Genomic DNA, 22314 nt, shown 5'->3' on the forward strand with positions numbered 1-22314 from the left:
AAAAAAAAAAAAAAAAAGTCATCCTCAGTCACTCAACCATTCAGTCAATCACTCCGGCCAACACTACAACTCCCTACTACGAAACTTTCAAACCATTCTAAAAATGCATTTCACTCAGGCTCTCGCTCCTCTGGCTTTCGCCACCGCCGCCTTCGGCCAAACCCTCAACATTCCCGCCCGAAACGGTGCTATTCAAGTCCTCAAAGGACCTAGAACTCTGTCCGGTGCCAACAATGACTTCAAGAACCAGGAGTTCGAGCTTAACCGCCCTTGCGACACTGATGAGGACCTCGGCAGTGAAGGTGCCGTTTTCATTCTCAACGACGGTGCTACTCTCAGCAACGTCATCATTGGAGTGAACCAACTTGAAGGTGTTCACTGTAAAGGAAAATGTACTCTCAAGAACGTTTGGTTCCGAGATGTATGCGAAGGTAAGCTTGCTATTGACGTTCCACTGTCGTTCCATAACTGATTGATATCTCAGATGCTATTTCCATCCTTGGCAACGGTGATGCCCTGATCGAGGGTGGTGGTGCTCAGGAGGCTAAGGACAAGGTCATCCAGCACAATGGCAAGGGCACTGTTACTATCAAGGGCTTTACTGTCGTCAACGCTGGCAAGCTCTACCGAGGATGTGGCGACTGCACCAACAACGGTGGCCCTCGAAACGTCATTGTTCAGAACGTCAAAGCCAGGGGTGTTTCTAACCTTGTTGGTATTAACTCCAACTACGGCGATACTGCCAATATCTCCGGTACCTGCGGAAGTGGCGTCAAGAAGGTCTGCCAGGAGTTCAAGGGTGTCAAGAAGGGTGACGGTAAGAGTGAAGAGGTTAGCACCACTGCCAACTGCAAGGGCCAGAGTTCTCTACCTGCTTGCTAGATACTTGACTACATCGGGGCATAAACCTGTATATTGATGGTAAAAAGAGAGGAGCGCTTATCGCATAGGCTCTCGACTACCTTTTTGAGAATAAGGTATTATCTAGAAAGTTTAAAAAACATAGCGGAGTATAGAATCAGTGAAATATCAAATACGAAGTTCATGCTCTCTGCCCTCAGGGCATCAGAAGAATTATCCCCAAGAGCAGAAGGGACGAAATAATTTAGTCATTTTATGTCAGCTTAAGACTAGCACTGAGGCTATTCTATTCTAGCAGCCTAAGCCTTGAGGACAATTCTTCATAAAGAATTTGAATAGGTGGCAGATTTTCGCTTCCACCTTCTAATGTAAATGCATCATTCTAACAGCATGCTCCGTCTGCTTGCCCAGATGATATCCCTCGAATGAGCACCGATAGCTCTCAAGGACCTCTGCAGGTAAACTCGATCCAGTGTTCTCCCACTTCGAAACCTGTCCAATGACCCTGCAATTATTCCCATGATCCGATCTTATTAAAAGCGGGACGGAAAGACCTTGAAACACACAGATCGCATCTCCAACAGCCGCAACACTCCCGTCGTGAAGAAGACTCCCTCCTGTTCCATCCTGCAGAACAAAACTACTGCACCCAATGAGGTTATGTTGAATAATAGGATCTGTAACCATTCCAAATGCCCCATGAAGTTGTTGCTTACTGCCATATCTTGTACCAAGCGCTGAAATCGGTTGGTCGTGCACCATGCATGTATACGCAAGCATAATCCTCTGCAAGATAGAGGGATCCTGGACTAACCGCTCCTCAGTATATATGTCTGCAAAATGGTGTTTGAGCCACTCAATCATAACCTCCATGCGCGTCACCTGTCTTATCGCTGCGACAGGGCTGATGATGTCCTGATCATATTTTAAAAAGGCTGAAGGCGGCATGATACCAGTTTCGGGGTCCGGCTTGACGGTGCTGCTGACAGAAACACACTGACCAAGGATAATAGCCGGCAGTGTAAGAGTATATCCATCTGGTGATAAGTGAAAATGTCCGCCAAGATTGTTCCCAAGATTAGACCTTGCCGTCCAACTATTGCGAATATCTGGAGTCCAAGAAGGCACACCCGTGAAACTGCCCACTGTACCCAAGTTCAAAGCTCGGATGTCGTTCGTTTGCTTGAGGATAAAGACAGTGAGGTCGTGGCACAAGTTCTCTAGAGGCTTGGTATAGTCGGGCTGTATAGCCTTTGGTAGAGCATCGCAAGCCAAGAGGCCAATCAGGGCGTACAGACGGTCGTGTGCAACGGTAGCTTCGAGTTCAGTCGCTTCGCTCAGTAGCTTGAAGATGTCAAGTGCGGACTGTTTTTTCTGGCTAATTTCACCTTGGCCGTTTGCACCTCTTTCTCGCAATATCTTTTTGTACGTGACCTCAATTGCTTTGAACCTGACAGGATTCTTCGCCATGAACGAGTAAAGAAGTTGCCCATCCTCAGAGGGATTCAGCATTAGAACCCAAGTTTTGAAGAAGATATCATATCCAAGCTCATACTGTCCACAGAGTAAAATGGGCGACTTTTGGGCTAGGACGGCTTCTTGAAGGATCCAGATGCGTCGGAACCAAGGACGATGACCGATGCTTTTCAGCGCTTTGCGAACCAGCTCGACTTCTGCTGCAGTTTCTTGATCTGCTTTTCCAAGCTTCATAAATGCCTTGATTCGCTCATCTTCTTCAAGATCTTCACCACCCGGTGACTTGAAGTCCTTCAATTTCTCAGACAACTTGGATATCGTGTCTTCATCCTTATTCTCAACGGGGCCCAGCCAAGCCAAGACGTGCTGACATTTCCCGTAGATATCCGACATGCGGGGAACCTGGACAGATTTCTCAACATTATCATTCTGATTGATGCAAATAGCATCGACCCATATCAATGCCTTTTCTTCAGTACCATTCTCGAACGTGTGACGCCTGTACTCAATCAGAGCATTGTACAAATTCCTCGTGATGCTGAACGGTTGTCCATTGAGGAGAATTACGGCGGGGTTTTCTCGAGCGCCCCAGACGTAGGATAACGCCCAGAAGGTTTGGTTTGCGGAGGTCTCGACAGTGTGAATATCAACGCTAATTGAATTGGATGTACCGGGATGGACGTGGAGGAGACGAATCGCGTCGGATTTGAGTGGCTGGTATGGAATGGGTTGTATGTTCATCGTGGTTGATGTTGAGGTTGCGTTTCCCCTGTTAACCCTATCTTCAGCCACTAAAATTGGTGCTGGTCAAACAATTCTCCACTGTGGGCTGCTGTCTACTGTAATCAGCCGAAATAATGCAAAATCTAGAACTTAGACCTCAGAAAAATCCATATTCTATTTGACGTGCCCAAGTCTGCTATCTACTTGCGATTCAATCTTATGTAAGTCCAAGTCAATTTCTCTTTGCGTCCTAGAGCGATGCGAACTTGAGTCCATGCTTACCACTGTCCGATAGACGGATATGGAGGATTACGCACACTTATCAGCACCAATGTCCAGTAATCCAATCCTCGCGCTCTACTTCCCATTCTTCTCGGCGATCTTTGATCTTGTCCATAAGGGCATCGACTGCATCAAAAGCTTCATCCCGTCTGAAGACGTTAGGCCATCCACAGTCCCGATATAGCTGTCTGATGTACTGAATATCCAGATCCGTTCCCCATTCGTCGTCCTGTGCAACGACTTCTCCCTCTGTGACCCTTTGTCCTTCGGGTAGCTCGTTGACGTCTATCACCTCGATCGTAAGTCTTCCTCGGCAGGGAATGAGGTCAAGGTTAATATAGGCTTGTTTCAACGCCTCCAGGTACTCTTTGAGATCAACTGGCTCAGAGTCGCCCTCCCTGTGAGCCTCCTCGATGATCTCTCCATCTCGAGCATTGAACCAAATATGACGGCTCCAGGTTTCATGACCAAGGGCAAGAGGGAAAAAGTCATAGAAGTCCACGATGGTATCTCGTCGGTTTGACCATGCCTCGTTGCTCCATTGAACTCTCCAATCCATTACACTTTTGAAGTAACGCTCAGGTAGTGTTGGAAAGTCGATGAAGCGAGATTTGAAGTGGATATACGATTTACAATCGTTGTCGAAGTAAGGAATGCGCTTCATAACTTCACGGACATGGTCTGACCTAGCTAGATAGTCCAGCAATGGATCCAGGCCGGGCCAGCCCTCAGGTGGCGGGGTCTTGAGATACTGTGCATCGTAGTGCAATGTTGTCAGAAATTGGTAAAAGTCCAGAAGGATCTCAGACACCTCTGTAGGGGAGTATGCCTCAGGTGAAACAGGCATTGTTGTTCCTGATTCCTTTGTTGCGCTTGCTGGTGTTCGTGGTTGAAACTAGGACAGATGGCCAATACCAAAAGGTGGGCAATGGCGGGGTTTTTATAGATGGTAAATTCTACCATTGCGGCCTCAGGTGTAAGTCGAGCAGAGTACTAGTGTATTGGCTTGTAGGGTAATGAGAGTCAAATGGAACTGGTAATTTTAATGGGATATTTCTTGCCACGCTGTCAAGTTGGATTGAGTTGAACTTTGCAACAGTGAAATTATGTCAAAGCGAACAATTATGCTTATTGTAGTCTTATGGGTGGCAGCGTGTGAAAAGCCAATCAATATGATAAGCACAATACGACTGCACAATTCCAACAGGCAGAATTTCTTAATGCACGGCGAAGCTGAATGTATTACATGGTACACAGTCCAAGTCTACTAGCGAAGGTCGACACAAAATGTCTAAAGTACCCAGCTAAGTGTGATCAAGGGTCACCGTTCTTGGTTTCCCCAGGGCCCGGTTTGGGTAAGTACTTCTGAGTATAGTCCCAAACCTTCGCCTTCGGATTCTTAATGTACCACTCGTCCAAAGACAACAGGGCGAATCCAGGGTCAGACTTGGCAGCCTTCTTTGGCCAACAACCATTGTCCCAAATGCCATCGTCCCTGAGTTTGTTACCGACAAATCCAGGCTGGTCGAACTCGTAGACCAAGTTGAACTGTGGCCGTATGTCGATCTCGACCTGTACATTTGTTTTCTTGTGGTTTCCGTTCGTCGCCCACTTTCCCTTCTTGCCTGCCATCACCATATCATGAAATTCCTTCTGAGTCAATCCTTTAATGGCGTCAACAAAGCAAAGACCTCTCCAATAAGAAGCAGCTCCTCTGTTGTGTCCTGCGTCCAGGAAACGCATTCGCTGTCCCTTCCTGTCCTTACCAGCTTGTTGATAAGTGTCCGAATCCTTTTCTATCAGATAAGCAGGGGGCCATTCGTCCATATCGCAGTCTTTGGTATCCCGAAGGCTTTCATCTTTCCAGCCTTCGCCTTTATGCTCCGCAACCCACGTTGAAGTTGCCTTAGGGCCCTTTCGGACCCTTGATGGTTTCGCTGCGCTCTGTGGGCATAGCAATGTTGACCAGTGTGGATTATTGCTGTTGGCGGAGCTGTAGTGGTAGCAGGCCTGCTCGTGCTCATTCCTACAGGTTCTCGTAATATCAGTGGTTTTGGCGTTTGCCACGTATGTCATGGTAGTGATAACCATGTCCGTAATCACTGTATTGTCGTTTTTATCGCATGAGACGAACCGAAGGGTGTTACATGGTACACCGATTTGTTGCGTTTCCAAGGCCTGAGGGACGGTGCACAACGGCTTGGGCTTGGGCGTCGGAGTTGGATTCGGTTTCCCACCGCCAGGAGGTTTATTACCGCCGATAGGTCGAGGAGCAGAGCGATCGGTTGGGTTCCCGTCGTCACCCTTTTTGCCGCTACCCTTCTTGATGTTCTTGGGAGTTCTATAACTGGAACGACCGGTCGGGACCAGACTGAGGATATCAAAGACTTGCTTGAACTCGTCAGGTACAAGGTCAGAACCTCCACAAGGACTCAGCCACCACTCAAAAGCTCCAGCAGGATCTTCGCCCTCAGGATAGACATAGTTGATTAACTCTGCCGCAGTAAGCAACATATCTGCTATCTGTCAGTACCTAGTTTGCCATTGAGGAGAGATAAAGACAGACCTGTTCCAGCGGTAAAAGCCCGACCAGCAGGAAAGAATTCCAGCCCGATGTCAAGAATCAACTTGACAGACGACATCAAGAGAAAACATCCAATCTACATCGCTGAGTGAGTTGCGCGTCCAGACACAGATATCATGACCCACCTGTCCAATAGCCGGAAGTGCTTCGACGATCATGTCCATACCCAGATTCAACAAATAGTTATCGCAACTGCATTGCCCACCGATGATATCCAAACCAGTTGCTGGTTGCCTCTGCCAGACGACGGGCTCATCCAAAGGCCTCCAAGAAACACAGCCGTAGTTAGAAGTCCGCCCTTCTTCTTTGGCTTTGTCGAGGGTCGGTTGGCACTGTCTCTTGCACGAATCCAAACCTTCTTCCCTGTCGTTTGGAACTCGATAAATGTAGCACATCCGGTCGTTCTCGTCTCGGGTCTTGACAGAATCCTCATCGTAGTCAGGTGGGACAGTGATCACTCCATTCGTTTCATCAACATCAACATCGACACTTCCGGAATTTGATGACTTCCTCTTGCAGACTTCGGAGGGGCAGTAACCGTATTTGCATGCAAACTTGCACAGCCGGTTCAGATCAACATTGAAAGGATCATCAGCCCACACCTCATCCTTATTCTTGACCTTGGGCAACTTCCGGATTTTGCCTTCTTCCTGGCACGAGCAGATCGACTCAGGACAGAAGCCATACCTACAAGTGAAGTAGCAAAGATCAAGAGAGTCGTCCAGCATATCATCGCCGCGTACGCATCCATACCCAGACTCTGGAATAGATGGGGCCGCATTGAAGTCCTCATTTCCGAACCTCTGCAGGTCTACCGCCCAATCGATAGTGCCAGCAAAATTGAAGTCGGTCCAGATTACTCGTCGCTCCAATTTGTCATTGTCTGTCATATAACTGACGTAGTCACCTGTAACTCGTTAGACCTTGGACAAAATCTTCATGGTGAGCTTCATACCTTTGTAGAGTAGGATATTCGACTCAGACGTCCGATCGTACATGGTCTCAACACCTTCGCCAGAAAGGAGGATCTCTTGGATCTCAGCGTTGGAAATGTAACCTCCTTCCTTAGTGCACCTGCCCGGAGTTGCGTCTGAGAGTGCCTTAGAACCAGTGAACTCGCATGTCGGCTTCCAACAGCCGGCCTTGGCCATGTGAAATGACCTTCCGTAGCTCGACTCGCCGACAAAGATCTTGTTGTTTGGCACACCAGCCTTCGTGACTGTACCGCCTTGTTAGCAAAATCTTCTCATAGTAAGAGCGATCATCATACTCATTGAGAGGGCGTTTCGGGTTTCGGTCATGTTAACTATCGAATGTTAGCCCCGGCCACTGAAACAGCAACTGGGAAGAGCTTACCATGGCTTCTTATACATTTGCCTGATGGACATTCATCAAAGGCGTTTGGATTGCCGTAGTCCCACTGTCCATGTAAATCATACGTCATATAGACGATGTAATCCACAACGCTAGAGATACGGTCAATCGGAAACGCCTTGAGATACCAATAGGATGCTGGAGCTGCAATGGACAGTGACATATCCGGATCAAGCTTCTGACGCAGGGTGGTAAGAAATCTCAGGTAGTTCAGGCCATCTGTCTTGGCCCCAATTGGCGACCCTCCGACCATAATATCCTCAGCCTGTTTTCGCCATTACATTAGACACCGTAGAGGATAGTAAGGGAAAAAGGAAAGAAGAATGAAGAAGCGAAAGTGTAGAGGGTGCAGACTTAACATGAGCAAACATAAGAGAGACTGAAATACTCACGCCTGGGTACTCCCAGTCAATGTCAACACCATCAATGCCCTCATCCTTGGCGAATTTGGCAAGGTTGGTAGCAAATGTCTCCCGGTTGGTGATGATAGCATTGCGAATAATAGCGTACTTGTCGGGGGCTGTTGAGTCAGCCCAACCGCCGAAGGAAATAATACGCTTCACTGGAAGCTTCTTGAAATCGGCCCACTGGTCTTTGCCCTGTTTAATCACAGGTTTCCAGGTCTGTGGGTCAATAGAAGCAAAGGCCCAATGAATATGCGTATAAGACCCGTCTGTGTTAGCGTTCCTTGCCTTTAGCCACAAACACTCACGATCAAAATTGAAGGCTTCATAATAACCAATCCTACCGAACTGCTTCGGGCGACCAGAGTTCTCCTTGATGTTGTGCCCGCAGTTGGAAACGCACGTGTTCTGAGACCCTTTGGCCTTACTTCCAGGGCCGCCCTTTTCGGGCTCATTGATAGTACAATGACCAGGAAAGACGCCGCAAAAGCCCCAGTTGCTACAACAGGCTTTCAAAGGACAGGGATTTAGATCAGCGAGCGATACTGAACTGTCGGTCGGTCGCTTTGTACCCGGAACCAAAGGACCACATGCAGCGCCTTCCTGAGGCAGAGGCATGGGAGGCAATCCTGAGCTAAGGCACATGTTGTAACCGACAAGGAGGTCGGTGCAGTCCGTCCAAGCCCAAGTGTTCTTGTTCCATTTCTCAAGGTCCTTGACAGAAACGCTGTGCTTCTTGGCCAAGGCAGCACAAGTATCCCGTTCTTTGATGAGGTGAGTAGCACAAGTTCCATCAGGATCAGGTTTGGGCCCAGAAGGTTTGTACGGATCACCGGCAGAGCAGCATACGTGATCCCCTTCTTCAAGAGAAGAACACAAGTCGGACTTGGGATTGAATTTTACAAAATCGGCTCCGCGGATACCGCAACGTCGTGTGAGTGCTGCGCAACTGTCCCCTGCTTCAACGGGAATGTGTTTACAGACAGCACGCTTTTGCAGGATGTTGGCATTGACGAAACTTGCAAGTCTCCTCGTGAGGCCTGTAGGCTCTTTTGAGACCGAGGTTGAGGGCATAGGTGTTGGTGTTGGTGTTGGCTCACCAGCAGCTGGGAAGTCCGTGATACCAGATATATCGTAGACCTTAGCATTTGACAGTGATCGAGAAAGGTCAAAGCCACTGCCGACAGCAGAAGATCCCTGACTCCATCGCAAGGTGGCCTTCTGAACAGCGGGAAGGTCACCAGTGGTATCCACAAAGATACCAAAGACACGATCAGGCTTGCGCCCAGAGTCATGGAGTTGGACCAACGTTTGATTGGAGATAGAGCCGATGCTTCCAAGATGCTGCGAAAGAGAGTCAAGCGCCAAGGAAGCCGTCCGTTTGCCAAGTCCGGCCCCAATATATAAGCCGGCGACAACTTCTTGATGATAAGCGAACAAGAAGTTCTCATCACAGTTGTCCTTCTCATCAAAGTACGCCTTCATACCCTGGAGAACACCCATGGTGTTGGCAATCAAAGTCTTATTGCCACTGGAGGTTCGGGTGGTACCAAGACTGAGCTTGTCTTTGACCAAGGTGCCACCGACAATGCAAGCTGCAGAGGTCTTCAGACTACCTCCCTCATAAAGGGTGGTGTCCTTTTTGGGGTTCTCAACAGTTGTGGTGATGTTCTTCCTGGTAGAACGCGACTTGGATTCGATGGTGCAGCTACGAATCAAGATGGTCGAATCCGCCCGGTCCAGTGGCTGCGAAACAGAGAGCTTAAGCAGCATTGGATCTGGGCAACGGTGAAGGCGTTCCACAGACAGATAAGGGATCCAACTGTGAATGTTGGAATAGTCTGCACAGACCAGAGGGCAGTCGTGTTGATCAGGATGATAGGTGTTGATGTCACTAATAGGTGACGGATCATCTTCGCCTGCTGGATCAACAGCCTGTGTGCCATCCAAGTTAATGGCACATTCGATCACCGTGGCAGCCCAAAGGAGCCACGCGAGAAACAATGAAGATCTTGCCCAACTCATGTTGTTAAAGGTAGCATCTATATGCAATGAAAAATAAAAGAATGACAGTAAATAACAGAAGCAAAGTCTGATAGAATAAGAGAGAATGATACAGTAAAAGAGTGTGTTACTATGACACAGTAAGAGATCGTGTTGAGAGTCGCAAAGAGTGACAGTTGTAAAGAGTGTATGCAAACATTGGTTAACACAAGACTAAGTTCTATGAAGGGGGATTTCGTCTGAGTTTAATACCGGATTGACAGTTCAGGATTAGCTGCAGAACATCTTTTGACTACAAGTCGATAGGTGGCAACCCGGAACTCCGCGACACAAAGCGGACGGCAATGAACGTGGAACTACCAACAGCTGCATCAATGTGGACCAGAAAGTATAATTTTGATAGCAAGCACACAATTTCATGTCGCTTAGGTTCAAGAGTCTAGAGAGAAGCCTATGCTCAGGCCTGCTTAACCGCTCGGCCTAGAACCCGTAGCTGTAGTATGTCGCGTGAAAGAGCATCGAGCGAATCCCGATGCCTCATAGCACAACGGAGTTCGATAATGCATCCCAGAATCATTATCCTCTCACTTACAACTATTCCCCCATGCAGGGTCGAGGAACAGAGCGTGACATTGATAGTGGCGTTAGCTTGGTGACTGTTGGTCCAGGGTGCTATATCCCTGGCCATGTCGTCCGGGCCCCATCTGTGCAGAGTCACACCAGAGTCAAAATGATGACCCGGAGTGTTAAAAACGGAAGTTTCTGCTCGGAGTGCTTATGCGAGTGAAATTCTGGACCATCCCGGTGACACATGGTACGTTACATTAAAGGGTAATTGGCTCTATGCTCCACTACTGTGGAGGAAACCCATGAACCAACAACATACTGCTGGCCAACATGTACCAAGAGGACCCTGACGGGTCTGAAGAATTGCATCTTTTGGTCTTTCTGTAAATGCCGCTTTACAGGAACTACTGGATAGGCTACTTGTGGAGGTGGAGACGCATTTAACTTGTTGGCGATTGGATACTAGGTGTGGATCAACCCTCGGAGTCGTGAATAAGAGCGAGTAGTTACTCGCGAGTAATTTTCACATGACAACGTGAGTAGACTCCTCGCATCTTCTCAATTTCTTTGTCAGGAGAACCTCTCAAGAAATTACTTCACTGCCCCTTTATCCTCAGCTCTCTATTCACATCAAGCACGGAATCTGCTACAAGCCAAGTCTACCAAACTTGAACACAATGAAGCTTTCTCTTGCTATCTTTCTCTTGCAAGGCTCGGCCACCAATGCCGCCATCTATGAGACCCTCTTCCCTTCGGCAAAGCCAACTACCTCGGACAACGACATCGATTGCATGTTCGAAGACTTTTATCCAATCTTCTCCGCTTTGACTCCCAACGGGAGCCTATCGACGGCTCTCCTGTCCTATGGCGATGAGTTACTCAAAGACTGTCCATTGACTGATGTGGACGTTATGGGCCTACCGACGTGCCCATATCCAGCACTGTCGGAGTGGTGCTCTTTTAGCAACCACGCACCCAAAACCCTATTGCCAGCTTGGTCATCCTATGGCAGCTCAGCTTCGTCGTGGTGGTCGGAACACAGTTCATACGCTGTGAAATATGCCCACGTCTGCAAAAAGAAGTGGTTCAATGCCATGATTGGGGTTGTCTATGGCTCGGCTCGCCTGAACAACACCATCCATTGGGGTGAATGTTACGCACAAGCCCATGCCACCGTGGACAGAGTTGCTGCTACACCAGCTTCAACTACAAAAGCAACGACTGGCATGAAGGTCACCCCAACAGCACCCAAAGAGACTCAGGTCTCATCGGATGTTACTGAAGGCAATTCAGAAGAGACTCAGGGAACCGCAAAGGAAGATCGCAGGGAAGAATCGAAGGGTACACAGATCCAAGCTCGAGGAGCTGATGTTTGGCTCATGGCTGGCGGTGGACTCGCCGCTGCTGTCGTCAACGACGCTATGTGAGGATCTTATTGAAGTCACATTCTAGCTTAATTACAATATCTCTTGCTTGCATGACACGTATACATCCATGAATAATGCCACTTAGATGGGTCTTTGGCACAATAACTCCCAATACTACGAGTGAAGCGAACGTTTGACTTAAATCTTACTTTCGGCGTGTGCCTTGCGCGCCTGCCGCATGGGGGAGTTTACGGTAAATCATAGCATTGTTCGAAAAGTCGTCGGAGCAGAAAATCCCCTGAATGTGCGTCCTGTTTGGGGACAAACAGGCTTGCCGAAATTCGCCATCGTAGCATGTGCTGAACCAGGTTTCAAGAAATCCCTGCACCTCGATTTTGCCGTACGGCCAGGGTACCGATTTTTACCTGTTAAATAGGTGGATCATCGGAACGACCAAGCGAGTGATGTACAAGACCTTTACAGGCCTTCAGAGTCGATAGTACAAGTTGAAATCTGCTGCCGAGATTGGAATTCAGTGCCAAGCCCGTCTAGCCGTTCGTTGCTCTGCCAAGACGGAGTTCACGACGTTGTTTCTCCTTCTTAAAAAGGTAAAAAGACTTAGAGCCAACACAAAAAAAAAAAGAAAACCCTGCAGTTCACAACCAACAACCACGATTTTTAAGCTTCTCCGGACTCTCCACTCATTGTAGATGATGATTGGTGTAACACGGACTTTTTTTTGAGGAGAAGGTTTTGCCCCTGATCAGTGGATCTCAAAACGAACCAATCGGAACTTTGGAGACGGATGAAGCCGACGCCACCTGAAGGGTGACATCTCTCGTAGACTAACAACCAACAGATTTGAAAAGAACCATCCTACGGTTCGATGAAACACCTGCCATTATGAGTAAGAGTCTCTCGTAAAGACTTCGGCGTGGAGATGTAATCTCCCACTGCAGCCCTCAGGCAACTTGGTGACATAGGCTAAATGAACTGTTGGTTGAACCACGAGGACCATGTACATGGTTCGTTGAAGCGGAGAGCAAGATTGCACGGGATCTTGTGATGTTTGCATCCACAAAGGTCCTTCAAACCACAGAGATTGCGAGATATATCGCTCAGTGGTCAAACTATCAGCAGACGCGCCAAGAAATGGCCAAAGAAAGATACGAAGTTACTTCTGTTCTGTGAAAGTTCATGTATTCAAAAGGTCGCTGAGATGCTTCAAACTCACTGATTTGTATCACAGACGCATCTTCAGTATCTCAGCTTAGACCATGAGAAGCCTCGCCCACCTCTTAACTTTCACTGCGTTTTTGCAGACAGGCACCAGTGCAGTGATCGACCGCCATTCTCGTCGGGACACTGCACCAGCCAACCCCTACGATGCGAACACTTCAGCAGACTGCACTTGGTGGTTTGATATGAATGGACCCATAAGTTGCGACGATCTGCTGGAAAACAACATGATCACCATTGATCAGTTCCGTCGATGGGTCAGTTAATTTCTTTTCTGCTGTCCGTAAACACACTATGTCTGACATATAGCGATTGTAGAATCCTTCCATCACGGCCAAGTGTGGCGGAATGACGGTGGGCAAGTCCTACTGTGTCGAAGCAATGTTTGAAAACGTTCCAGATCCTCAACCTGGAACTCCCACCAAGCCGAGCACTACGAAGCCTACCCAGAACACACCGGTCAAACCCTCCAATGGTAGGTCATAACACGGATACGAAACGACACCCAGAGCTGATGATTATAACAGGCGTCCAGACTCCACAGCCCCTGCAGCTTGAGGTTGTTGATAACTGCAAAACATTCCACCTGGTTGCAAAAGGCGAGACTTGCGCTGCAATCGCTGTGAAGTACAAGATTCCTGTTGAAAAAATCGTCGAATGGAATCCCAGCGTTCAAGACGGCTGCTCGGGTCTTTGGGCTGACGCATGGGCATGTGTCATGGCACTTGACTACGTCCCAGGTGGCGACTCACCTGCACCTTCACCCACCAAACCTTCCAACAGGTAGGCCACGGCCAGCTATTTTGACTTGATTCCCGGTCGCTAATTTGTAATACGCAGCATCAATACACCCGAACCGACACAGCTTATCATCGTTAATAACTGCAACAAATTCCACTTTGTCAAGTCAGGCGAAGGCTGTGCCTATATCGCCTCCAAGTATTCAATCACGGGCGCTGAGTTCCTGAAATGGAATCCGTCGATCGAAACCGGTTGTACTGGACTATGGGCCAACGCGTGGGCCTGTGTCTCCACAATCGACCATAAACCAAGCACACCTACCAAGCCTACAACCACCGCGAAGCCTTCAGCAACAGGCAACGTACCTTCACCGATCCAGGGTGGCATCGTCAAGAATTGCAACAAGTACCATCTTGTCTCGAAAACAACAACTTGCAATTCGATCGAGAAGTACTACAGCCTTCCTTTTACCACTTTCTACAAGTGGAATCCATCTGTTGGAGATAAGTGCCAATACCTTATGGCTGGATACCACGTTTGCGTAAGTGTCCCTGGCTGGACACCCACCCCTACGACTGGAAATAATGGCGTTGAGACACCTCTGCCTATCCAGAGTGGCATGACCAGCTCATGCAACAAATTCCACCTTGTTTCTAAAACGACGACCTGTTCCTCAATTGAGTCTTACTATAAGCTCGATATGTCGGACTTTCTGAAGTGGAACACTGCTATTGACAAGTCTTGCAACGGCCTCTGGGCTGGCTACAATGTGTGCATCGGGGTCATAGGCCAGAAGCCTAAACCGAGCCCAACCACGCCTGGTGGTGTGCAAACACCTTCGCCTATCCAGACAAACATGGTCAAGGGTTGCAAGAAGTTCCACCTTGTCCAATCAACTACTACGTGTGCTTCTATTCAGAATTACTACAAGATTTCCTGGGCTAACCTGTATAAATGGAATCCATCTATTGGGTCAGGCTGTAAAGCATTGTGGGCGAAGTACTGGGTCTGTGTAGCTGTTTGAAGAGAAGGAGTACCTATCATGGCGATGACTTGGCTGAGAGATATCTGAGAGATATGTGATTCTTAGAAACACATTCCTGGAAATCATAGATGTGCCAAAGCCTTGGAATAATGTATGCATATCTCTTCCAACAGTGTCCTCCGAGTGTCGTCGTCAGTAGTTTTCACTTATAAGTGTCGAATCGGATCCTTTATTTGTAGCGGTAACTCGGAATAGCCCCATCTGTTATGACTTACCACATTCTTTACGCTTGTAGGAAGCAATGTTTCTGGTGACTTGAACTACGCGCTTGCATGGGTGCCGACGACATTGTAACGACAACTCAAATGCTACCCCTCGCCGCACCCTTTGAAGAACATCGCTAGACTGGTGATCATAGCAACAAGGTGATCGTCAAGTACACCATCCCCCTTTATGATTATTTCCCCTTAACCAGGACTCTGTAGTCTTTAGCATAAGTCTAGTCCGGGCATGGCAACTTATGACTTACCTGTATTAAAAATCTTCGGGATGTAGGGTAGCTTCTGGGTGTCGGATATAGACTGTATCAATAGACGCGTCAGCCAATCATAAGCTTGATGTAAGCAGAACGCGTCATGCTACTCCAGCAAAAACAATCTTGACAACATAGCTGATAGGATGGTGGTCGATAACCGCGAAGACTGCATCAATGGTGAGAACATAGAGGAAGCGCCAGTGCATAACGACGGAGAGTTAAGGAACAGAGCTTAGTATACTCAATTAAAAGATGTGTTTGTGGATGTCGAACTGGACATCATCATCATGAAGCGAACCTTGAACAACCAATGAGTAACTAGAAGAATCCCCCGACGCCTCACCTCTCAGTGAAATGACGTACTCCGAGCTAACAGCTGCTGTTGAAGGCTTTACAGGTTTCATGGCTAGTAATCTTTGAAAACCACATGCCTGCCGGGCTGACTCGCTGAGGCTGACAGTATCCTGAAGCCCAAATTGTTCGAAAGCGACCATTTCCGACGCTTGAGGTTGAATATCTTTTGATAAGTCCTCGACTGATTTGCCCTTGTGAAAAAAAGATGTACCCTCACGACGACTAGGGCTATAGCGATCGCTGTCGTAGTGTCTAAACCTAGGACGGGGGCGTTGCGACCAGAGACAGAAGTTCTGAAGCACACGTCGTCTGTGTCGCGATGTCGAGCCATGAGAATTGTCCAGGCGGCTCGGATGATGGTGGCCATAGTGATGGGAGTCCCTGATGCCTGGGGAAAAGGAGAATCTTGAGACGCTGACTCACTGAAAGGATTGGTCTTCACCCTCTAAGATTCATGCTGTAGTCGGGGCGGTGGAAAGGTTGTCTAATTGAATTCTAAGAGCTGTTTGTTTCAGTACTTTTCACAGCTTCTCGTTCTACGGATGCAACGTATTTGGATAATCGGTTGTATAGTTTTAAGTTGAGGAGCTGTTCTATATAGAGAATGCAAATGCTATACACACAAGCTCAATAGCTTGTCCAGCCCAGAATAGTGGGAATTGTCATCCTAAGAATCAAGGGCTACCTTATCAGATTGGCGATTAGCCTACTCGCCGATAAGGTCATCGACACAAGTGTAAGCAAGCTTGAGAGGATCCTTCGCCTCAATCCGAGCAATTGGAAGCATCGGGCTGACTGCTTGGCATTGCCAGTCTCGGTCTCGGCACGGTAGCTTCCGAATAAGGGTCCGTGTTTTAGACTTCCATTCCGTGTTTTATCAGTATGGAGTAGATCCGTGCCCAATAAGCCTCCTCCCAAAGTACAATGCATCTAGCCATCTTCTTTACATTTTGCGAATCACATCTTTTAAAAGAGATCTTACACTATTAGTGTTTTGAAGTCAATATGCCAAGTGCTACATTTCTTTAGTTTAAACAGCTGTGTTTTGTAATGTTTTGCCCATCTGTAAGCTGCATTTTTAACCTGAAACGCATGATTCACAATCGCGCTATTCGCAATCATTTCCCCAATTGTTCCAGTCTGTTATTACCAATCGTCTTGATACACTTGAGGGTTTAGTTTCACTTGGCAGGGAAATGACAAGAGATGTTTCAGCTACCTGGATCTACCTGTGCCATATCTGGTGTTAAAATGCCCGGCAATGACTATTCAATGAATAACACTTTTGATCACGCGAACACAAACGATGCTTAAGAAGAAGACGAATAGTGGGAGCGCAATTATGACCAGCGAGCCGAGGCCCGTTTCAAAAAGACAGCGGTCAAGAATCCCCAGCTTTCAGCTCTCGGACGTGATGAAACTGCCGAGGTGACCGCCATGTTATCTTTATTGTCATTTATGATCAATAAGCTTATTTTACATATTCGTAAACTTTTCCACATTGGGACTAAGCGCCAAAGCGCTAGACGTTCTGAATACTGTCAGTAGTTACTGGTATTTATATAAGCCTGTCTCTACGTGTTCACAAATCTCGATACACAGGCATTATCATCAGGTTACATTTTCACTTCTATCTATATCGTCTGGCACGATATCCTTCATTCACTCTTTACTTCGTCATTCGCTTTTCTTCCGGAGCAGGTCTCCTTCTACGAACTATCAGAAGAACTTCCTGTTACTCATCTTTACACCAACTAAGAACCACTCAATCTCTGTTGCAACTATGAAGCATTTCCTTCAATTCTTCACTCTCGCCTCTCTGGCCCTGGCCTTTGACCACTCTGCGAGGGAGAGTAAACGTCAACTTGGCGACAGAGTCCGCAGCACGGCCAACGAGTTCAAGGACGATGGCTGCAACGACATCATTTTCGTCTGGGCTCGTGGCTCTACCGAGATCGGCAACATGGTACGTTTGATATTGATACGGAATGTACGACTCTCTTACAATGAAACAGGGAACTATTGTCGGTCCTGATGTCGCCAACAATCTCAAGGATGCGTTCCCAGGCCAGGTAGCCGTACAGGGTGTTGACTATGCTGCTCTTCTCTCAACCAACTTCGTCCCCGGAGGTGCTGATCCTGTCGGTATCCGCGAGATGAAATCAATTCTCGATGATGCTATGAGCCAATGTCCTGACTCCGTGATTGTCACTGGTGGCTACTCGTAAGTCACTCTGCTTTTATCGCTTTAGCAGCTTTTGCTAACCTCCCAAATAGCCAGGGCGCTGCCGTCAATCACCGTGTCATCGAGGATCTCCCTCAAGACCAACAGGATCGTATCGCTGGCGTCATCATGTTTGGCGACACACAAGATCGCGCTGATGGGGGCCAGATCCCCAACTTCGACCCAGCCAAAACGGAGATTATTTGTGCCTCTCTACCCCGGGACACGGTATGCGACGGTGTTCTCACTGCCGCTGTCCTACCGCCTCATCTTTCCTACGGTCGAAATGCTGACGAGGGTGCTGATTTCCTCATTGGTCAGGCTAGGGGCGTCTTGGGTGCCGGAGCGAAGTAAAGAGAGTCGCAAATGACACAAGCTTCTCTCATCGCTGGATTATGACCTTGTAGTTTCTTGTGAGCACTCAAACTACATTAGTTATGCAGATAGAGCACACTGAATTCAGCAATACCCAGCATAATATGAGCGTTTATTCTTTCAAAAGCCATTGCTGGTTTTCTCAGATTCTACGCGTTGAACCATTCCGTGATCAACCCCTGCTCTGCCTGTGGATTTGTGTGTATCGACGTCTCCTCCATCCTCATTGGCCTTCTCCCCGTGTCAGAGTCCTGAGTCTGAATTGGCCGATCTGAGTTTGCTTCTGGTAGTTCCTTCAAGCTCTCAGGAGGCGTTTCTGGTCGCAATGGAAGTTTGATCCCATGTCTCTCCGTACAATGCTGCAAAACAATCAATCACTGACGTCCTTACCAATAGCGACATACTTACAGTTCTCAAATCCCAATAGGTCTTTGCAAGATGCCCGCAAATTCCACACTTGCCATGGACTTTGGCATCATGCTTTGACAAGTCTTCCGTGTTGTTGTATGTAACTGCGCATACTGCACAAGTGGAATGCTCTTTCCAGCAGTGATTGTAGAACTCCCGATCGCTTCCAAATATAGCATCAGGGCCACAATCCTTGCATGCTAATGATTTTGGTTCGCGTTTGCCATGCCAGGATTCTTCCTCGGGGCATGCTTCTTGTAAATATCCGAAATGTGTTGACCAGGTCCTTTGGGAGAAATCGTCTTTACACAAGAAGCAATATCGCTCTTGATGCTCTTTCCACATGTGCTCATTCCATGTCCTCTGATCCTTAAAAACGTTGTCGCATGTGACGCACTCGATATGTGCGAGGATAGCTCTTTTCAACCTCAAGTAAAACATCTGCTTCACCGGCGTAAGCTTCTGCCATCCGTGTGTCCAGCACTTGCGCGACTCGTAGTGCTGTAGAAGAAGGCTTAAGCGTGGGAGTTCCTTTGAGCATACAGGGCAGAAGGAGAAGTATTCGGACAGCTTCTTGTAGTCTGTACTAAAACCTTTGGGATCCTTGAATGGATCTTTGATGGATTGTTTGATAAATTCGTGAGTTGCGCCTGAGTTGCAATTTCCGCTTTCCAAACGCTCCATCATGAGTGAATAGCTTCCGAAGGTCTTACTGCAACTAAGGCAGTCGATTGGCTCTGCAGGGTGAGTTGTTTTATGCTGTTGGACAGAATCAGATCAGCCAAACAGGAAACAAGACGGAGAAAAACACTTACCTCTTCAAGGGACCTGGTATCTGGGAACGTCAAGTCGCATGCTGTGCATGGTTCCGACCAATGATGAATCTCATTGTGTTCTTTAAGCTGTTCCCTGTCGGAGAGCGCGAGGTGGCTAACAAACCATCGATTACATGAAATACATGCGGCATGGCTTTCTCTCATATGAGTAGCCAAAGCCTCCCACGACACATATTGCAAAGTGTACGAGTTATGTTCCACCTCTCGTCGACCTTTTGTTGACATTTTCTCCACGCAAAGGTCACATGTGAAGTGTTTTGGCGAGTCTCTAACGTGCTGCAAGTAACATCTGGCGGAGCTGTATCGTTTTTTGCAAAGGTCACACCATGTGCGCTTCGTCTCAGAGTTGCAAAAGATGTTATGGATCCTCAACTGATCCTCATCGTCAGTCGTCCAGCTGCAGTAGAAGGATTGCAGATCCGGGTTCTTCTCGTTCTCCTGCGGATGTTGCTTCATCTGTTCTTTCGTAATTTGCACTGGAGGTGCTACAGCTGGAGGAGTTGAAAGTTCTGATTAGGACCGCATGTTCTATATGAGACTTGCCTGTGGTCATTGTCGTCTATCATTGACCGGCAATTCAAGCAATGGAAATGTTGCTTGTTGGCAGTACCTCGATGAACGGCGTTGTGTTCTCTGTCACCTGTCATCTCGAAAACTTCCAAGCAGCCAAAGCATTGGGTGAGTTTATGTTTGACCCGCAGATGCTGTTCGAGCGCATGGGCGTTGATGAATGTCATATGGCATACAGTACATCCGTTGATGTCCGCCTTTTGTTCCGCGATACGTTGCTGAAGAGCCTCGAACAAGGGTTTGTAATCATCTAGCCAGGCTCGCACTGAACACGTCCTGTTTTCCAAATGAGCAATGACTTGACTCATGGTGTTAGAAATAACCCCGCAACCTGAACAGGTAGGGTCCAATGTTGAACTGGAAGGCTTTTCCGACTTGAAGATGCGCTGGTTCATATAATCATCTGATGCTTTGGCGAGTAATTCGGCGTTCGCGCCCGAGGTGCATTTGCTACTTTCAAGGTGTTCCACCATCGCTGAGTGGACCTTGAACTTTTCCTTACAGCCCAAACACTTGATTGAGAAGCGGGGATGCGTCTTTCTATGCTATAAAAAGGCTTCAGCCAATGGGTCTTGTAACTCCAGAGTGGATACTCACGGCATCGAAGCTATGACGATCAGGGAATCCCTTGTCGCAGGCTTTACAAAGATGTGTATAGTGCCAATTTGAAATGTGAAATGCATGCTCGGCGTCGCTGTGGAAAATCAAGTTGCACTGGGAGCAGTGCGGTTTTAACTCTGCTTTCACCTCGAAAGACAGGTCCGCCTCGCAATTGCTGTTCGCAGATATGTCTACTGTGGGTAACGCTGACAGAGTGGGCTCAATGTCCGCTTCGAGCTTGATACGTTTAGCAGGAGGTTCCATGATGCCGATAATCTTGTGATGAAAAAGGTCACAATCTTATTGGATTGTAAGAAATGAGATGAGCTAAAACCCGGGTCCGGAGTCAACATTAGAATTGCTTTTGTTTCAGTAGTGTAGCGCGTACAGGCTGTATTTGGCTCTTGATTGGCCCACGCGTTAACTAATTTTGTTGAGCGGGCAATCTTGACGCGCTTGAGTTACCCTATACGTCGAAAATTACTTTAGAACGGATTCCGCAACTGACTTTTGATCAACTCAATTAAAAAATACGTTATCACAACAAAAACCTTGTTTGAAACATTAGTACAGGGCTAACCGGAGTTCTATGCTACGGACTGTTTCCATCTACAGGTTGTAGGATTGTGGAAGTATCGAATCGGGGTTCTCCATCATACTCACAGAATACAGTAATATTCCGATCCGATTACCACGCTGTCCATCCGAGTGACATAGCTATATTTTTGGCTTCTATCGCTCCCCTCCACAGCCGGCTGTCTCTCCGGTTTTCAAACCACCACCAAACCGCTTCATCCTCAGACCCTCTTTGCACTGGATCACTATCATAATCCAATCTTTCTCGCCTAGCTTTCTTAGCTCGGACCCGTGTTGTTTTGACAGGTTCTAGTATTGGAATCCTTTCTCCTGGCCCGAACTCCTCCAATATGAGCTTCGGATCAAACTGAACCATGTCCAACTTTTTGTCGTCTTCTTTGAGGTTCCAAGTTGCCTTCTTGAATACAAAGATCAGGCCGTGATAACCTGTACTTTCGCCCAGGCGAGACGTAAACAGGCCGGGAAGCTTTCCTTTCTTTCTTTCCTCGTGTACATATCCGTGATTGTTGTAGAAGTCCTTGTAAGCCTCCTGGACTTCCCGAATTTGCTCAAGGACGTCGCCGCGAGACTTAACCTCCTTGTGGTAATGCTCCACACACTCGGCGTCAGTGCCCCCAGGGATGAAGAATATGTTGACCCGAAGTTGAAGCGAATCCTCCGCGTTGTGTAGTACATCATTCCTGAATTTCCAAAAGTCGAAATCATTCACATCCAGATTTGGATGAACGAAGTAGAAGCAGATGCTTGCAAGAGGGAGAAGGACTTCGGTCGGGCTGCGTAACCAAAGGATCCTTGCTGTTCGGCCTGCATGGTCTGTGACGTGAAAAATTTCCCGTCTGCAAGCGTCTACTTTCCTTCGCACCATGACTTGAATTGAGTGGGTTGGTCAAGCTTTTCTCCTGGTCTCTAGTAGAAGGGCGTTGGTTAGATCTTTATAGAAGCCGCTGGTCACATGACAAGGTCAACAGTGGCGCTATGGCCTGTTGCAGCCTTGAGACGTTGCTGCTGCCTGGGATGGACCATAGAATTGTGTCCACAATTGCAGATCCGAAAATAGGGCGATATGGTAGTTTCCAGCACAGGATAGAGGAAAAATAAATTCGACTGTACATAGAATGATGGTTCCAAATTATACAAGTATTTCGAATCCGCGGGCATATAAATCGTTGCCTGCTCAAACTGCATGCGGTACACAATGCCTCAGGACC

At 47.7% G+C, this 22314-nt stretch overlaps 9 protein-coding genes across 9 annotated transcripts; 4 read left to right on the forward strand and 5 right to left on the reverse strand.

The window, feature by feature from the left end:
- Positions 1 to 103: 103 nt before the first annotated feature.
- FIESC28_00962 (uncharacterized protein) lies at positions 104 to 882 on the forward strand (the record flags this gene model as incomplete). Its single annotated transcript, XM_031155113.1, has 2 exons — positions 104 to 431; positions 485 to 882. 2 exons carry the CDS (start codon positions 104 to 106, stop codon positions 880 to 882), a joined length of 726 nt encoding a protein of 241 aa, XP_031020770.1.
- Positions 883 to 1224: 342 nt separating this feature from the next.
- On the reverse strand, positions 1225 to 3078 carry FIESC28_00963 (uncharacterized protein; the record flags this gene model as incomplete). Its single annotated transcript, XM_031155114.1, has 1 exon — positions 1225 to 3078. The coding sequence occupies one exon, from the start codon at positions 3076 to 3078 to the stop codon at positions 1225 to 1227; it is 1854 nt and encodes a 617-aa protein (XP_031020771.1).
- Positions 3079 to 3382: 304 nt separating this feature from the next.
- On the reverse strand, positions 3383 to 4189 carry FIESC28_00964 (uncharacterized protein; the record flags this gene model as incomplete). Its single annotated transcript, XM_031155115.1, has 1 exon — positions 3383 to 4189. The coding sequence occupies one exon, from the start codon at positions 4187 to 4189 to the stop codon at positions 3383 to 3385; it is 807 nt and encodes a 268-aa protein (XP_031020772.1).
- A 467-nt stretch (positions 4190 to 4656) lies between these two features.
- FIESC28_00965 (uncharacterized protein) lies at positions 4657 to 9729 on the reverse strand (the record flags this gene model as incomplete). Its single annotated transcript, XM_031155116.1, has 8 exons — positions 4657 to 5861; positions 5909 to 6002; positions 6052 to 6613; positions 6680 to 6833; positions 6882 to 7145; positions 7197 to 7232; positions 7283 to 7565; positions 7693 to 9729. 8 exons carry the CDS (start codon positions 9727 to 9729, stop codon positions 4657 to 4659), a joined length of 4635 nt encoding a protein of 1544 aa, XP_031020773.1.
- A 1223-nt stretch (positions 9730 to 10952) lies between these two features.
- Positions 10953 to 11702, forward strand: FIESC28_00966 (uncharacterized protein; the record flags this gene model as incomplete). Its single annotated transcript, XM_031155117.1, has 1 exon — positions 10953 to 11702. One exon carries the CDS (start codon positions 10953 to 10955, stop codon positions 11700 to 11702), a length of 750 nt encoding a protein of 249 aa, XP_031020774.1.
- A 1217-nt stretch (positions 11703 to 12919) lies between these two features.
- Positions 12920 to 14646, forward strand: FIESC28_00967 (uncharacterized protein; the record flags this gene model as incomplete). The annotated part of the gene is made up of 4 exons (XM_031155118.1): positions 12920 to 13138; positions 13200 to 13356; positions 13409 to 13664; positions 13722 to 14646. The coding sequence occupies 4 exons, from the start codon at positions 12920 to 12922 to the stop codon at positions 14644 to 14646; spliced, it is 1557 nt and encodes a 518-aa protein (XP_031020775.1).
- A 2633-nt stretch (positions 14647 to 17279) lies between these two features.
- FIESC28_00968 (uncharacterized protein) lies at positions 17280 to 18074 on the forward strand (the record flags this gene model as incomplete). Its single annotated transcript, XM_031155119.1, has 3 exons — positions 17280 to 17462; positions 17512 to 17720; positions 17774 to 18074. The coding sequence occupies 3 exons, from the start codon at positions 17280 to 17282 to the stop codon at positions 18072 to 18074; spliced, it is 693 nt and encodes a 230-aa protein (XP_031020776.1).
- Positions 18075 to 18244: 170 nt separating this feature from the next.
- On the reverse strand, positions 18245 to 20773 carry FIESC28_00969 (uncharacterized protein; the record flags this gene model as incomplete). Its single annotated transcript, XM_031155120.1, has 5 exons — positions 18245 to 18454; positions 18504 to 19262; positions 19319 to 19830; positions 19950 to 20454; positions 20507 to 20773. The coding sequence occupies 5 exons, from the start codon at positions 20771 to 20773 to the stop codon at positions 18245 to 18247; spliced, it is 2253 nt and encodes a 750-aa protein (XP_031020777.1).
- A 424-nt stretch (positions 20774 to 21197) lies between these two features.
- FIESC28_00970 (uncharacterized protein) lies at positions 21198 to 21971 on the reverse strand (the record flags this gene model as incomplete). The annotated part of the gene is made up of 1 exon (XM_031155121.1): positions 21198 to 21971. One exon carries the CDS (start codon positions 21969 to 21971, stop codon positions 21198 to 21200), a length of 774 nt encoding a protein of 257 aa, XP_031020778.1.
- Between the last annotated feature and the right edge of the window lie 343 nt (positions 21972 to 22314).

The sequence above is a fragment of the Fusarium coffeatum genome, assembly GCF_003316985.1.
Source record: "Fusarium coffeatum strain FIESC_28 chromosome Unknown BRIP53273_contig_27, whole genome shotgun sequence".
NCBI classification, from domain to species: Eukaryota; Fungi; Ascomycota; class Sordariomycetes; order Hypocreales; family Nectriaceae; genus Fusarium; species Fusarium coffeatum.